Genomic DNA, 16,035 nt, shown 5'->3' with positions numbered 1-16,035 from the left:
AAGTGTCAGCTGCTTTCCTTTCTGCCTACTAATCTAATGTTGGACAGTGCATGCAAGGGGACATGTATGCTTTTTCTTGTACTGTACCAGCAGCGTGGTTACTGCCTGACAAACACTGTACAGCCTTGAATGAATTGCTTCTATTTATGGTAAGTTTGTAATTCCTTTCTTCACCTGATGTAATTATCACTGGCTATTAAAAACAGATAGCTTCATGTATTACAATTGTCTGATAAGCATTTCATTTCATACAGGAGCAGAATTTCTGTGAACTATCACATTCTGAAAAATCCAGATATGCACAATGAATGCTAATAATAATCTTGCTTTTGTTTTTTTTAAAAATCAGCAGTTTTTTCTACTTTCACTTCTATGTGTAACTTCCATTTGCTTTAACAAACATAGTGTTGCACATTAAGAAAATTTTACCCGACTTATTTTCCTGTGCAATATAAAAATTTAGCTGTGTGATTTGTAGTGAATTTGTTGGGAGTTACAAAATCTCTGAAGGTTTGGCAATGCCAGTTAACTATTATTTGTTTTGGTTTTAACTGCACTATGTAAATTATACAGTTGCTTGGTCTTGTAGTATTGCTATAATTTAGCTAAATACCAAAACTCCCCATTTTCATATTGGCAGGGTTTTTTTAACCTAATTTCTTTCTCAATTTTTCTGTGCATTTTACACTGGGACACAGAGCTCTACCCTGTGATTTACCAGGGTAGACTCTGTAGCAGAGCTGGAAGCCAAGCAGCTACAGTATTTATGCCAAACTCTTTCTTCCTTCCTTTAGTCTGAACAAGGCAGTCTTGCTTATTGCTAAATATTTCATCACAGCGAAAGGACAGAAAAAAATAAGAAGCAGGCATGGCATAATACTGACAAAGTATATTTTATAACTGTAACTATATTAGCTAAATTTCAAGTAAGTCATCTGAAATATTCCAGTAGCTCATAAAATACATGAAAATAATGGTCTTTACTACACTTCAGCCAACTGAAGTGCACAGGCAGTAAAGTAACATTATTCTCAAATTTAATACCATCCATAAGACATTATTACAGTAAGGGGCACATTTAGAAGCAAGGAGCACAAAGCACTTTACAAACATTAATGAATTAAGTGTCAAAACACCCTGCTAAGGAGGGGAAATGTCATTATATTCATTTTATATATTAGCAAACCTGATTACAGCAGACTGCACAGGAAGCCTGTGGCAGAAGTCTGAATATAACCCAGATCACCTGACTTCCAGTACACTGTCCTCACCACAAGATCATCCTCCTCTTTCCATTAATACAATTAAGCAAGCAAAGAAGACTTACGAAAGTGCAGATCAGACCGCATATGCTATTATTTAATGTCTAAGACATTAAGTATTTAAGACTAGAAGGAAATGCAAACCCAGAGCCTATTTTCTTGTATATTTACCACACGAATATAGTAGAAAGCAAAGCTACAAGATTGTTGTTGATAATCTGAGTTTCCCAATTCTATCTTACCCTTTCTAGTTTCAGCCTTAGCTTAAAGCAGAGCAGAGCCTCATGTGGATTAAACTGCAGCGTTCTTAGTGCTTGGATCCTTCAATTTGTGTTTAGATTGCACAAGTTAGTGTCAGGACAAAGGGTTTATCATGAAGAAACTGACTTTTCTGCTGTTTTTTATTGCTATTGCTTTTTGGCTCTGTCAGCTAGTAAGTACTTTCTCTTTAAGAACAGATAAATATTAAACCTTCAACTTAACTTGGAGCTAATGAAGGGGGCACCCTAGTAAGCCAGAGGGCAGAAATCCTTGAAAAACAGCATGGATGCAAAAGAAGTGATAGCTTTATTGCTATGTCTTAATCCTGTTACAAAGTGAAAGTGAGACAAGAGTTCACAGCCTAGAGCACCATTGCTTCAGATCTTTCCTGAAAGCCATTTCATGTCGCTGATGGGTTTTACAGCCTGTGGGGAGCACCCGCACCAGGGAGCAAGGCAGAGACAAACCCTTCTGTTACCCACAGGCTCTGTCTGGAAGCCAGCGCTAACTGTCTGTACCTAAATCTGTGACAAATCTAGCACCTCTGGAAGTTTGCTGTGTGAAATTCTGTCCCTCCAAACAACCTATTTCTATTTTTTTCTGGACGACAACATCACAGACCATATACTACTAAGAGCTTGAACTGCCATCTTTGGTAACTCTCAAGCCTTGCAACATTATTTTTCAAACCAGAGAATCTACCAACTGTAAGATTGATTTCAGGACACCTAGAAAGTGAAATCACTCATCAGGCAAAAACCAAGCCTTCACCTGGGGGCGAGAAGGGCTCTGCCTGCAGTGTTGAACAGATTTGAGGCAACAGGCCATGAGAGTCACTGGGTATACAGGTTGGATAACATCTCTTGGTCATCCTGACTCAATATGCTGTGGTTTGCCTTGCTGCATGGTCTCAGCACGTAAGCTGAATTCTTTTCAGATGAAACTGAAGTGGAAGGTGAGCTCCAGAATCACAGCAAATGGGCTGACCCTTAATGGATGCTCAGTCCAATGGATCACACTGGAAGCGGTCCCAAGTAATCCCTCCTGAGATGTCCATAGTCAGGTTCTCTGAACCAGCTGCTTGCGCTGCATAACCTGATAATAAAGGTATTGCCTGTGTGAGCCCCTCTCACTGCTTATCAAAGCACCTGAATTCAACCTCTGAGGGTTCAGTGAGAAACACTAAGCTCTAGGAACCTGGAGGTGTCCCGCTGTAAAGGCGGATCCGATGGTATCCAGAGCAGCTGCTGCTATCGCCTGTCCGGGTAACCCTGCTGGTGATTAGACCTGTTCTGCTGGGACAACAAATATTTCTTTCAGTATCAAGCCTTGAATTGTTCCCCAAGGCATAGCACAACTTCTCTAATTACACTCTGGAACAAGAACTGGGGCAGAAAACCCAAAATGTCAGTCCATAACCAAATGCAAATTGCCCTGAACTATATCATATTCACTTTATAAGGTTCCACCAAGCCAAGAAAACGTTGCACTTCACCTCTTACGTGATTTCTGTAAAAAGAATGAAGTGGTGTAGTTTTAACATAACTAAGTTACATTTGCATGTATGGGCAATGACGAGCTTGCATTATGCTGGGTATTTGTATTTGCAAATGATTTGGAAACTCCTGCCCATTTCTTGCATTTACCTGGCTGCTGTCACATGGTAAACCCCCAGCCTACAAAGTATAATTGTGCCATTTGTAAGCTAGAATAAATATCCACAAAACCCACAACCTACCCATAAAGTTGTCAATTACTATTTCAAAAGGATACAACTGTTTTCCAGAAAATGGTTAAGGAGTAGTGTGGATTTTACGCTGTGTTTGGAACCAACGTGTGGGACTGGGCTACACCTGTGCAACAGGTCCCTGAGGTGGGAGAACAGCCGCCCGTTCGGACTGTGGTGGGTGCAAGGCCAGGGTGCATACATAATTCCCAGCCTCTGGCACAGCCTCTGCCTTCTACGGCTGGGGCAACCTCTCCGGAGCTCTCTCTGTGTTCTCCAGCATGTCTCCTGGTTCAGGGTGTTCCCTGTTGCAGCTCCTGTGGCTCACTCTGGGGGACAACACCTGGGTGCCAGCACAGAGGGCTCAAGAAGCCATGCTGCATCAGATGGATGGTTTACGTGACTTTTCAGTGAATCTGGCTGGAACTCACCTATCCAACTGCCTCTCTGCTTTTACTCACGCTTCTCTCCACATTTCCCCTTTGGAACTTGGCTGCATTGCTCTCAAACAAAATGGGATTTACTCCGGTTTATGCTATTAAGTATATCTGAATTGGAACAGTTCCAAAACCAGATGCCAAATGGGCCATGTGGCTTCCTTTACCGGCTACTGCTCACCTAATGTAGTTTGTAGTTCATTTTCACTGAAAAGAGCATCTGACTGCACAGTTTCCCAGAAAGGAGCTGCACAGGAGCCAGTATCTCCTGAGTACAGAGCAGTGTGTGCTTCCTTGCTGAAGGAGAACAGAGGTTTCCAATAAGCATATATAGACAAGTGGGTAGTATATGTATTCTTGTCCAAAAGCTTGGTCTCCAGCTGGAGGTGCGGAGCCTCTCCCAAAACTCCCACTTGAAGCAGATGCTTGTGTGTGCGTAGAGGATGCAGTGCATGAGCATGAATTGAATGCATGACACCCCACGCTGCAAATAGACCAACTAATGAGAAGGAAGGATGCTTATTTTTTGCTCATCAAAACCTTTTTGTCTTTTTTTCATATGCTGACCACTTAATCATGTAAGTTATCACTCCTGCTTTGTTGCAGAGTTTAGTCTTGCCTGAAAAAAATCTTTAAGTATGACATTCCATGGGTTTGCTCAGTCCAGACAATTAAAAATTAAACAACTTTTCCATATCTGTCTTCGTGGCCTTCCATTCCAGTGCATGTTAATTACAATACTGTACAGTAAAATATATCCCTTATTCCAAACATGCATCGGAATCCTCATTACGTATTACATGAAAGCAAATGTAGCTTTTGATAATTTATACCTTAAATAAGTGTTTAGCATTTAATACAAAATTACTACTTAGAAATTTTACACAAAGATAAATTCCATGTTCTAATTTTTTGTGAAAGGGAGACTCTTTGTATAGGATGGAATTGCTTACAGCAAGTCTTGTTTAAGGTAGGAAATTAAATAGCAGTAGCTTCTAACGACTACCTCGTTTGCCATCAGTAATGAATTTCCCAGAGTACAGAATTTTGTATAATTAACTCTTAGACAGTGAACTGAAGCTTGTTAAAGCTAGACAAAAAAAGGTTATTCAAACTTATTTATAATTGGTATTTTGATGTGTCACTCAACAGCTTTTAGAATGCTATGTAACACTACAAATACCATGGGCTTTAGCAATGTTTGCACTCTGAGAAGCGACTCCTGTGTCAGAGTTCCATACATTAGGGTCTCTAGCAGCAATACTACAGTACAACCAATAAATAATAGAAGTCACTCATAAATCTAATGTGATAGAAATTAATCCTGCACTTCCAGACCAAACCTGCTCATTCTATGGGAATAAGATGCTTCCTTTCCCTGTCGTCACCAACTCAGAGTCCTTTCTTTTTCTGAAGTTGTACCAGTTGCATATATTTTGAAGGCATGAAATTTTGCTAATGATTCTCCTGAAGATATGAGAACTCTTCCTCCTTCTTGCAACTAATTAAATCAGCATTGCAAGCAGAAGTCAAAGTGGTAGTGAAGACCCCTTCATGATGCTGAGGTTAAGGAAGTGTTCTTGCACACTGGTATTATTTTTATAATTTTACGATTATCAAATGAAAATAATTCTTTTTTTTCTAGTCAACACTTCTGCTTCCCTGAAGTCATTCTTCAATTCAGCTGCATAGTTAGCAGTGTGAAAGAACTGAAAGGAAAGTGACCTAATTGTTCTTTTACCCTGAAATGTCTATTACAGCAAATAATTCTGAAAAGTCACAGGAAAGCTTTTGTTTTCAATACAAACTTAAGTTTTCCAGTATATGACATTTTAAACTTTCAGGTGACTCAGATGTTCTGTGTTATGTGAAAGTTTTAAAAGAGAATTATCTTCATCTTTGCAACATCAGCCCCAACACATAACTCAGCTCTTGTTGTTTAACCAAGAGGTTCCAGTAAGATGAACTTAATTTTCTAATACCTTTCTGTAGATTCACTTTTTTCCAAAAAATTTGCATCTATAGGACTGAAGTATAGGTACTTTCCCTGAGCCTCACAGAAGACTTGCATCTTTCCAACATACAACTGCGACTGCAGAACTTGAATTTATGTTTTAGAGACACAAATTTACAGGCTGTTTTTTCAAAAGTTTCACCAAATAAAAAAAAAAGTTACAAAAGTAATAACATTTAAAAACTGTCATAAACAGCTGGAGAACAGTATAAAAGATAATAAATGCATTTCATGCCATACAGTGAGTTTATATCTTTGTGATCTCAACGCTTCAATAAACCATTCTGGCTGAAAGTGAATTCCAAGGAGCTCCCCAACCTGTGGTCTGGTTTAAAGGCAAATTTGACTCAGCTCCTCTAACCCATTCCTCCAAGGTTTCTTTACTACTAAAGGCATTCTGCTTTTTTTTCCACCAATAGAAAACAGCTTAGGAAGAGAACATACTGAGGCTTTCTCATAACTGTGCACCTCCAACCATAAGGGCACAGCAAAGATCCAAGATCCAGCCACCCTGTTCCTGCGCCCAAAGGGAGGAGTAGAAGAAATGATACACGTACCCTTGTACTCGTAAGAGAGGACAGCAAACCTCTCTCAGCAGCTGCAACGCCTGCTCCTGCACTCTGAATGGTACAATTCCCTGAGCACCATTACAGACACTAAATGCATTTTAATAAGAGTTTAGAAAGATTTTGAACTTTTCAGTTGTTGTAGGAAGCAAAGCAGAGAAGCACATCTCAGCTCAGGAACGAATTAGTAACCCAGGAGGGAACCAGCACCTGAATAGGCTCTTTTTGTTCTCAAGAAGCTGCTAGGCAAGATTTTCTTCCCTTGCTTAGCCTCTTCTTCCTAGTCCCTAGGCCACATTTCACTCCTGAATGTTTGTATCTGAATATGAAATGTTTAATTTCCTTTCTCTCCTGAATTTCTATAACTTAGTAAAAAAAGAAAATAATCGTCACTGAAGATACTGACTCAAGCCAGTTGCCCTACATAATTCAGGAAAGAAAAGCGTTTTAGCATCTCAGGATGAAGAGTGCAATATTAATCATAATAACATATGAGAGAATGCAGACCTTTGCATTCTCTCTAGGTGATTTCAAGCTTTTATTTGTCTCCTATTGCATGTGCAAAAGCAGTAATAAAAATTTAAAAGCATCAGTTTATATAACACAGCATAGTCTCTCCCTCAATATTTTCACTGTATGTTTTCCCACAGAACAATCTGAACCAGATCTTTATACGTTTTAGAAGCTTTATATAACAATTCATCCAAAGCCTTATTAAATTTACATTCTTATCTCCATGTAGTAATGATTTCTGTCATTAAAAAAATTGTTTCAAAACGGCAATAATTTTAAGGCTTATATCTATACTATTTAATTAACTAAATTATAAGGGTTTTTTTTCAAACCCTTATTTTATTACAAGTCAGAAAAAAATAAAGGGAATTCCATTTGAACCCAAGAGGATATTGGTTGTGTCCCAGATCATCAGGAGAATGGAAATAGTGATTTTTTTATTACTCCAAGTTTGATTAAATTGTGATACACAGAAATCCTCTCTGCCCCCACCAAAATATTTAATTAATGATAAAATAAGAGCCATGTGCTTTTAAAGTATTTAAAAATTACTTGACCAGCAAGCTGCATTTTTATCTCACCTTAAAAATCTTAAGTGCTATCTGCTTTAACAAAAGATAGCAAATATTCAGTATTAAATTAGATGAAGATTGCTCTTTCCTGGAAGAACAGGAGCTTCCTGCAACCTGAATTCTTGCAGAGCTAAAGCCTTGGTTTTTAGTAGATCTAACATGTCTCTATTTTTGTTGCTGTTAGCATCACCATCCCCATTGAAAGAATGCTTGGAAGCCCAGTCTGAATTAAGGCCCTACATAATACACAAACATAGCAAAAATATGGCTCTGCATGGGAAGAGTTTCTAATTCTTTATAAAACACATTATTATGAAACGTAATAGATACATTCTTAAGCAGACTTGCTTTCTAAATAATTTAGAAATCAGCTTGTTATCTGAAAAGTTTATTTATACCTCTATAAGCAGCACCCAAACTAACTGTAAATGGAAATATTAATGGGGCACAGGGGGAACTGTTCATGACTACAGTAAATCATAAACAACCCTCTAATATTTTTATAGGCAGTTTTGGTCAAAGAGATCCCTACCTACCGTGAAGAGCAAATACAACCACTTTTCCCAACCCCCAAAGGACTCTCTGACTCTTCCAGAGCGGTACTGTAGCCCATCCAGTCTGGAAAAGGGGAGCGGAGAAGTCACAGGCGAGCTTGAAACACCTGTCTGGGGAACAGTAGGAGAACACTGGTGTGAGAGTGGCACGGGAAAGGGGCAGCGTTGGTACCTTGCCTGAACAAAGGCACCCTTACAGAAAACTGTGAATTGGTGGAGGGATCCTTGGAGGTTCTTCGTAATTAGCTGTTTGTTGTTTAAGTACTGTTCTATCCTGAAAACTGACTAAACCAGAAATTCTGAACTATTTTTCTAGTTTTTCCTCATTGCAATTATACGGCTTATAATTACCATCAGATTTTTTTATAACTGCTGACTCTGTATTCCTTATAGCACATTAACTCTTGTATTCCTGTAGAGCATCAGCAGCTGTGCAGCCATTGAGGCCGTGCCCTGCCTGCAGGGGCATCCGTGGTACCCCACTGTAGGTATGTGACTACCCACCGCCTGGCAGGGTGAGGTACAAGGCACAGCAAAACACACCTCATCGTCTCCATGCCACTAAAACACAGGAGGCTCGGCTGCTGCTTTAATGTTACAGTAAGAGTGTATGGCTATGAATGCACACTACCACTAGACCTGTTTGATAAGAAGGGGCTTTCTTATATATACATATATATATATATAAGCATTCTGCTTTAAGATGTCTAAAGCTTTACAGGCCATGTAGAAAAATAGATTCCCTAAAGTTCTGGATTCGGATCTTGCAGGAAAACCTATTTACACCAAAAAATGCTATTACAAGCATTTGCAAAAATCCTGCAAATAGCACAGATGGAGGCAAAATGATCTTTAGTCTCTCCGATAAGTGGGACAGAGATAAAAGTTCTGCAAGCTTCCAGGGAGTAACAGGACTTTATGCTCATTGGAGGCCAGTTGTTTTTCTTTCCTAACATTAGCTTTGTTACTCAAGACAAAGAGAAGAATCTAACATCTATGAAGCAAGTTTTTTGGCAGAGACTGTGCAGACAGCTATTCCACACCCAAACACATTATTTACAACAGTAATCCAATTACTTTGTGAACAAAAAGTCAGTACTAAAGCTGCTCCAATAAATTTAAGTAGATCTAGCTATAGACAACTGCTAAAACGAAAACTTGGTAACATAAGATAAAACAAGGTAAGATAGAGAGATCTGGCTATATTCTACTGTAAATTAAACTCTCATTGACTCCATGTGCTTCAGTCAATGAGTTTGTGGGGGTGCAGCTGATAGCTGAGCTTGGCCTAGAAACTTAGACTATTTATTTACAACTTGATGATCTAGTTGGTCTTAGCTCAGCCGAGCAAAGATTCACAGAGTATTAAATTGCTGTTCATGTAATTACATGATTGGGTGATAGTTTCCAGTTATGTCAACCTAGCAGCAGTAGGTATGAGAAAGTTTTTTTCTCTCCATCTTAAAATGATGGCAGATGGAGAAAATATTATCTTGACATGGTTCAGGTGTGTGAGTTCAGTTCCCAGGTTCCCCGTCCCAGAGCAGGCATACGCTGACAATGCCTGCAGTAGCATTCATTCATTGCGCATGAGCAGGCGGTCCTTTACCAGCCTCCACCAAGCAAGAAGCCAGTGCAGCTGTGTTCAGGCTGGTTTGTATCCCTTCTTGTTTGTAGACCAAGCTTTCTGAGACTGGTTAGCACAAAAATGGAGCATCTGGAGTTGCATATTTCCCTATGACCTGCAGAGCAGAAGCTATTTTGCAAGAGGACCATACAGCTGTTTCTGTGTGATTCTCCTCAGTTCTGGTAATCGGAGAAGGGAAGCCACAGCCTCCCTCTGTTATTTCCTTCCCTTTTCTGAATTCGTAGTTGATATACTCAAGTGTGTTACTGTCCCTTATCCTTTTCTATACCTTTCTTTGCCACTCCTGTTTTCTCTTTGATTGTCCTTACAGGAAGGGTAATATTTTCAAAAGAATGGCCTTTTCTTGGAATCTGCAAAACCTTGCCGATGCCATTTCAGAACACAAGTGCATACATGTAGATCTACCTGCTTGCCTGAATGCAAATTGCACCCCAGTGTACACAGGCCCCCAGACCAGCCTACTTAAACTTGTTCCACGTCTGAGCCATATCTTCACGAAATCTTACTCGGCGCAATTTCTGGCACACTCCCTTTGAGAAGTCTGAAAAATGAAGGCTAGAGCTTTCTAATTCTACCTCCTTTAGAACTGTGCCTTCATCTTAAACTTCCTGCATACCCATTCTTTCCACGTTAAATAAGCATATAAATACATGATGCCTAGAATTGTCTCATATGAAGTTTTAAAAAAATCCTGTCGTTTCAGCTGCAAACAACTACAAGGTATTTCATTTTGGTTTAAAATCTGTAGGTGCATTTGTGCTTACCATTTGAATTGCTAGGTATATGGTACTAATAGCAATGAGAATGCCTAACGTAAGCATATGTCATTCATCGCACAGCAGTTCACTGCAGCTCGGAATACGTCTTGTAACTTTCAATTATACAGTCCAATGAACTACTGCTATCTAACACCACCCTACCCTTACGTAATCTGACAGCTGTAACACTTTGGCACCAGACAATGTTTTGTTTGCTTGCATGATTATGACCTCAAGGCAAGAACTGCACCTGGGTATATGACACAGTCTCAGGGCACTTTTATAACAGAAACTCCATCTGCATTGCAAAGCTGGTTAAGAGTGTAATTTTATTGAGAGCTTTTCTGTCACATTTTTGTATTAGTTAAAACCCTTGGGGAAATAATCGAAACAAAAGTATGAGTTTGCCTGTTTAAATTGCACCTATTCTATCAGGACTTGCTTGTTAAACCTCAATCACCACATCTTTTTAGTACCATCTATTTCTAAGGCAGGAGAGATTTTCCCATTACTTCGCAGTTTCTGAATGCAACTGCCTTGCAACTGAAAATAAGCACATCTAAAACCTATATTTTATGTATTCAAATATGCATAGTTAGGAAGAATATTTGCAATACAGTCATGGGTGACACGCAGTAACGGCAGATCAGTAAAGCAAAGCAAGGAGATTACCCAAAGTAACTGCATTGGCTAAGATGGAACACTTTTATAGGAAGAAAAAAAATAAATCAGATTCACATGTACCAAAGGAGAAATATAATATAAATATATCTATCTCCAATTTAACATAAAAGTAATTAAGGTTGCTCAAGATAAATCTAGTCACATCCCAGAAATGTTATGATTTGATTCAGATCACTTAGAGTTGCAGAGAAGTAAAAGTTTTTACACTATAGATAGTACTTAATATCTTACAGTGTTGGGTCCTTATTCAGTAAAAGCACTTAAGCATGTATTTTAAAAGGAGATTTTCAAAGACAAAACTTGATTTCTGGCAGAAACAGATCAGCTAGTTATCTTAAACTAAAGGCCTGTTGTACCTTTGAAAAGCTTTCCTACCCACTTTAATAGGACCTAAACATATGCTTGAAGCTAAGCAGAAGCTTTAGAACTGAATAAACATGATCGTAAGCATACATTTAAATGTATTGCTGAATTTCATTCTGAGGGGAACCAACACAAAATGGAAGCTAGTTTAAATCCATTGAGAATTCCCCAATGTGAATTATTCAGGTATCCCTGCTTCAACTAATTGTTCAAGCTGCAGAGCCAGTGAAATATTTTGATAGAGCAATATATGACATCAAGGCAGCATAACAGTAACACACACTCTAATCTCCAGAAAGTTGTCAGAATTTCAACATTAAACATTAAAAGCATTTTGAACTATCTTTCATGATTTTTACAATAGTTTTTTCATTGCTTAGAACTACAGTCTGGAACTGAAGACTTACCACATAGAATTAATTCCCTCCTCACTTTGTTGTAGAGACAGTGAGATCTTGTTTAGGCTCCAAGTTCCGACCTGTATGCCATCATTGTACTTGAAAGCTGTTTTCTGGGGAGAGAGAGGTCCTTATTAACAGACATTGTCCCTGGTCACAGAGCAGGGGAAAATAAAGAGCAAATGTTCACTGCAGCAAAGGCAACAATGGCATACGTGCCGACAATATTAAATCTGAGCATTGTTTCAATATTTAATAACGTTTTCAGCTATATCTGGACAGCAGCAGGCATTGCAACTAACTGATAACATTTGACAGACACACTCATGGTTTTACATTTGCTCTTTCAAAATACAGGCACTTGGATGTGGGTGTGTGGGACAGGCTGTCCTTAGCCGAGGAGCCCATGGTGGACCCATGACGATATCGGTCGGATTTGCAATGGCAGTCACCATAGCAGTGTATGTATCGGGGGGGGTTTCTGGTAAGTGACTTTTTTTTTTCCTTATATAGCATTTACTGCCACAGTCTTAAGGCTACCTTATTCAATTACTTCCGTTTCATGGCATAAACAATTACTTATCTACCAATAGCAAGCACCATTACAGCAGAGTCTGCATCAGTTTCACAGAACAGTCAGGGCCTCAGAGACCACCCAGCCCAACCCCTGCCACAGCAGGGTCCCCTCCAGCAGGCTGCACAGTCACGTCCGGGTGGGTTTGGGATGTCTCCAGGGAAGGAGACTCCACAGCCCCTCTGGCAGCCTGTGCCAGGGCTCTGCCACCCTCCAGGGAAGGAAGTTCTTCCTCACACCCAGCTGGAGCTGCCTGTGTCCCAGTTTGTGCCCGCTGCCCCCTGCCCTGTGGCTGGGCACCACAGCCAAGAGCCTGGCCCCGTCCCCCTGACACCCCTGTCAGGTGTTTGTGTGCGTGGAGAAGATCCCTCTCAGCCTTCTCCTCGCCAGGCCGGGCAGCCCCGGCTCTCCCAGCCTTTTGTCATCAGGGAGACGCTTCAGTCCCCTCACCATCTCTGTAGCCCCTCACTGGACCCTCTCCCATAGTTCCTTGTCTGGAACCGGGGAGCCCAGCACTGGGCACGGCTCCAGCTGGGGCCTCACCAGGGCAGAGCAGAGGGGAGGGTCACCTCCCCCCACCTGCCGGCCACGCTCCTCCTCGTGCACCCCAGGGCACCGCTGGCCCCTTGGCCACCGGGGCACGCTGCTGGCTCGTGGGCAGCCTGCTGTCCCCCAGCAGCCCAGTCCCTTCCCCACAGAGCTGCCCCCCAACAGGGCAGCCCCAGCCTGTGCTGCTGCGTGGGGCTGTCCCTCCCTGGGCAGGACCCTACACTGGCCTTGGTGGCACTTCCCCGTGTCCCTCTCCGCCAGCTCTCCAGCCCGCCCAGGTCTCGCTGAAGGGCAGCGCAGCCTCTGGGGGGGCAGCCGCTCCTCCCCGTTTGGTGTCACCAGCAAAGGTGCTGAGGGCGCGCTCTGCCCCTCCACCCAGGTCACTGGTGAAGGAGTTGAACAAGGCTGGGCCCAGCACTGACCCCTGGGGACACCGCTGGCCACAGGCCTCCAGCGCGACCCTGCGCCGCTGGTCACAGCCCCCCGAGCTCTGCCGTTCAGCCAGTTCTCAGCCCACCTCACTGCCCGCTCCTCTAACCCGCGCTGCCGAGCTTACCTGTGAGCGTGTTGTGGGAGACAGTGCCAAAAGCCTTGCTGAGGTCAACGTAGACAACAGCCACCGCTCTCCCCTCATCAACCCAGCCAGCCATTCCATCAAAGGAGGCTAGCAGGCTGGTCAGGCATGAGTTCCCCTTGGTGAATCCATGTTGACTACCCTGATAACCTCCTTTTCCTCCACATGCTTTGAGATGACCTCCGGGATGAGCTGTTCCACCACCTTTCCAGGGATGGAGGTGAGGCTGACTGGCCTGTAGTTTCCCGGGTCCTCCTTCTTGCCCTTTTTGAAGACTGGAGTGACACTGGCTTTGCCCCAGTCCTCGGGCACCTCTGCCATTCTCCATGGCCTTTCAGAGATGATGGGGAATGGCTTGGCAATAACAATTTGCCTGTTTCGCTTGTCAACAATTTGTCCTTGTTTCTCTCAATTTTTTGTGTTCGACAAAATCTTCCACCAAATTCTGATCTGAGCTACAGTGTGCAAACCTTGGCAGACCTCTGGCTTTCATGGAAAGTGATCTCTGCAAACCAGAAATCTTGATTTTGCTTTGAAAATTCTGTCAAGAGGGATGATCCTGGACAGCACAGGCACTGTGTTTATGGAAATAACCATGAAAAGCTTACGGAATCCAAGCCACCAGCTAAAATGGTTCCAGCTAAGTAGAAGGTAGAATGACCAGCTAGTGGGTGTAGTAAGCAGCGTTCACTTTACAAAGTGCAATTTCTCTCCTCACGTCCTATGACAGGCAGTAGCAAGTCTGCTCCTATCTGTTTGCTTATTCACAGAAGCAGCAGATTACAGAAAACAGAAACAGCAAAAAGATTCAGTACTAGAGATCCATTCTGTGATATAATGTCAATGCATTGCCCTTGTTTCTGTTATAACATTTCCCCAATGTATATTGGTCAGGCATCTGTCCTTTGTCTGTAGCTTGGCTAGCTAATCAGTGTCTACATGTGCCATATTGGATGGTGCTTTCTCTGCTATTTCCACCATTTTTTTTTGGCCAAATTAATATCAGAAACATCAGCATAACTGCTTTTAACATTTAAATTCTCCCTTTAAAATAGAAAACGATAAGTTGTAACAATACATATTTTATGTATTACAATACATAATGTTCCATGTTGTATGTGGAGTTTATATTACCCTCCTAAAGTAAACGGTGCCTTTGTACTCCAGTTCTCATAGAGACATTTCTTACCCTTCATAAAGAGGGTAATGTCCATCTGGGCAAATATCTCTACATATAACTAGGCCATTATAAGTAGTTGCTATAGCAAAAATTAGCGTGGCCTATTCTCTTCTCCTTTACAATCTCTTTTATGGAGGCACCATGCATGAGGAGGTTTCTAAATTCACATTAGAAAGTGCTCAAGGTACCACAAAACAGGTGGTCTTGTTACTGTCATTGAAACAGACCAGAACGGTTCCTTAATACCACACAAAGTTAATTCAGCAGTACATTCCTATTACCTAAATACCTTTAAACTACAGCTTTTGGTTTACATGTAGGCAGGTAAACTCTCCTAAGGCAGTATCATGAAAAAATCCACCCAAAACTCACAACAAAACCCTGGAAAGACACTAACCTGCCCTACGTTTGAATCTTTAAGGGATATTCATCTCCACTAGATAGAAGATTAGAGCTCAATCCCAACAGGGCACAGCAGTTGCAGATGTTGTAGTATTGTGCTTCCTGTGGTTTTCCCATGACAAAGGATTCTGCCTGCAGTGCGTTTTCTCTGTGGAAGAATAGGAACAGATATTTCAATAGGCTGTGATTATCCAGCATATGATTACTAGTAGACGTTTTAGAACATCAGTTCCTACAAAATTTGTTAGCAAATTCTGTGCCTTTTTGGCCATGAAGTCTCATGTTTAAGTACTGCTAAAATATTTTGCATCAGTTTGTTTTGAAATTCTAAATTCATGGTAGCATAAAATACATAGTCTGTACACTTGGTGAATTTGAGCGTTTTTATCTAGGGGAAAATTCCCCTTTTAGCTTTTCCTCTATCTAATTTTCTTCTATATTACCTAGATAATTTCCCACTGTTTTTTCCAACTTAACATTTGAAACAAATTAATTAACATGATCACTGCAACTACAAAAAAATAGGGAATGCACTGTCCAAAGTGGACATTTTTTTTTTTTAACTTGGGTTAACCAGTGGCATAGGAACCAAGAAGCTTTTAACTTCCCTATGTCAGCATGAGAGCCTTCAACTAGACTTTTCCTTTCCAGATGTAATGTTAATCAGAGATGTCTAATATTATTATGACTTGTCCTGGCCATCACAATCACCCTGTATTATACACAGGTGGGGAACAATATCAGGTGTTGAAAGAAAGGAAAATGGTTCATTCCAGCTGGAGTAAAGAACAAAAGATAAGACAACAATTTATCAACATTCACATGAAGGGCTGTTAAATAAGGTGCCATCCATCTATTTGCTCTGTGCTGAAGAATTTGAAACACAGTAAGGAATTCAAAATTAATTCAAGACTGATGCTACTAGGTCAGAGTTTTGGAAATGATACAAAGAAGGTTTTATCCAGCTCATTATCTGTGTTTGTCAGTTCATTATGTATCA

General features: G+C 41.1%; 1 protein-coding gene across 3 annotated transcripts in view; it reads left to right on the top strand.

Annotated features, from left to right (window-relative positions):
• Positions 1-16,035, top strand: part of AQP9 (aquaporin 9) — a 39,808-nt gene that overhangs the window by 2,664 nt on the left and 21,109 nt on the right. For 2 of the 3 annotated variants that reach the window (XM_080396675.1, XM_080396676.1), the window contains exon 3: positions 12,114-12,240. In XM_080396675.1, the coding sequence (XP_080252801.1) occupies positions 12,114-12,240 (127 nt within the window). Of the gene's footprint in view, positions 1-4; positions 150-12,113; positions 12,241-16,035 lie in introns of those variants that run through there. The other variant, XM_080396677.1, reaches the window with a different exon arrangement.

This window comes from Falco punctatus (genome assembly GCF_963210335.1).
Source record: "Falco punctatus genome assembly, chromosome: 7".
In the NCBI taxonomy this organism is placed as follows: Eukaryota; Metazoa; Chordata; class Aves; order Falconiformes; family Falconidae; genus Falco; species Falco punctatus.
Note: the sequence above shows the minus strand (reverse complement) of the source record. Positions and strands in the feature narration are given on the sequence as shown.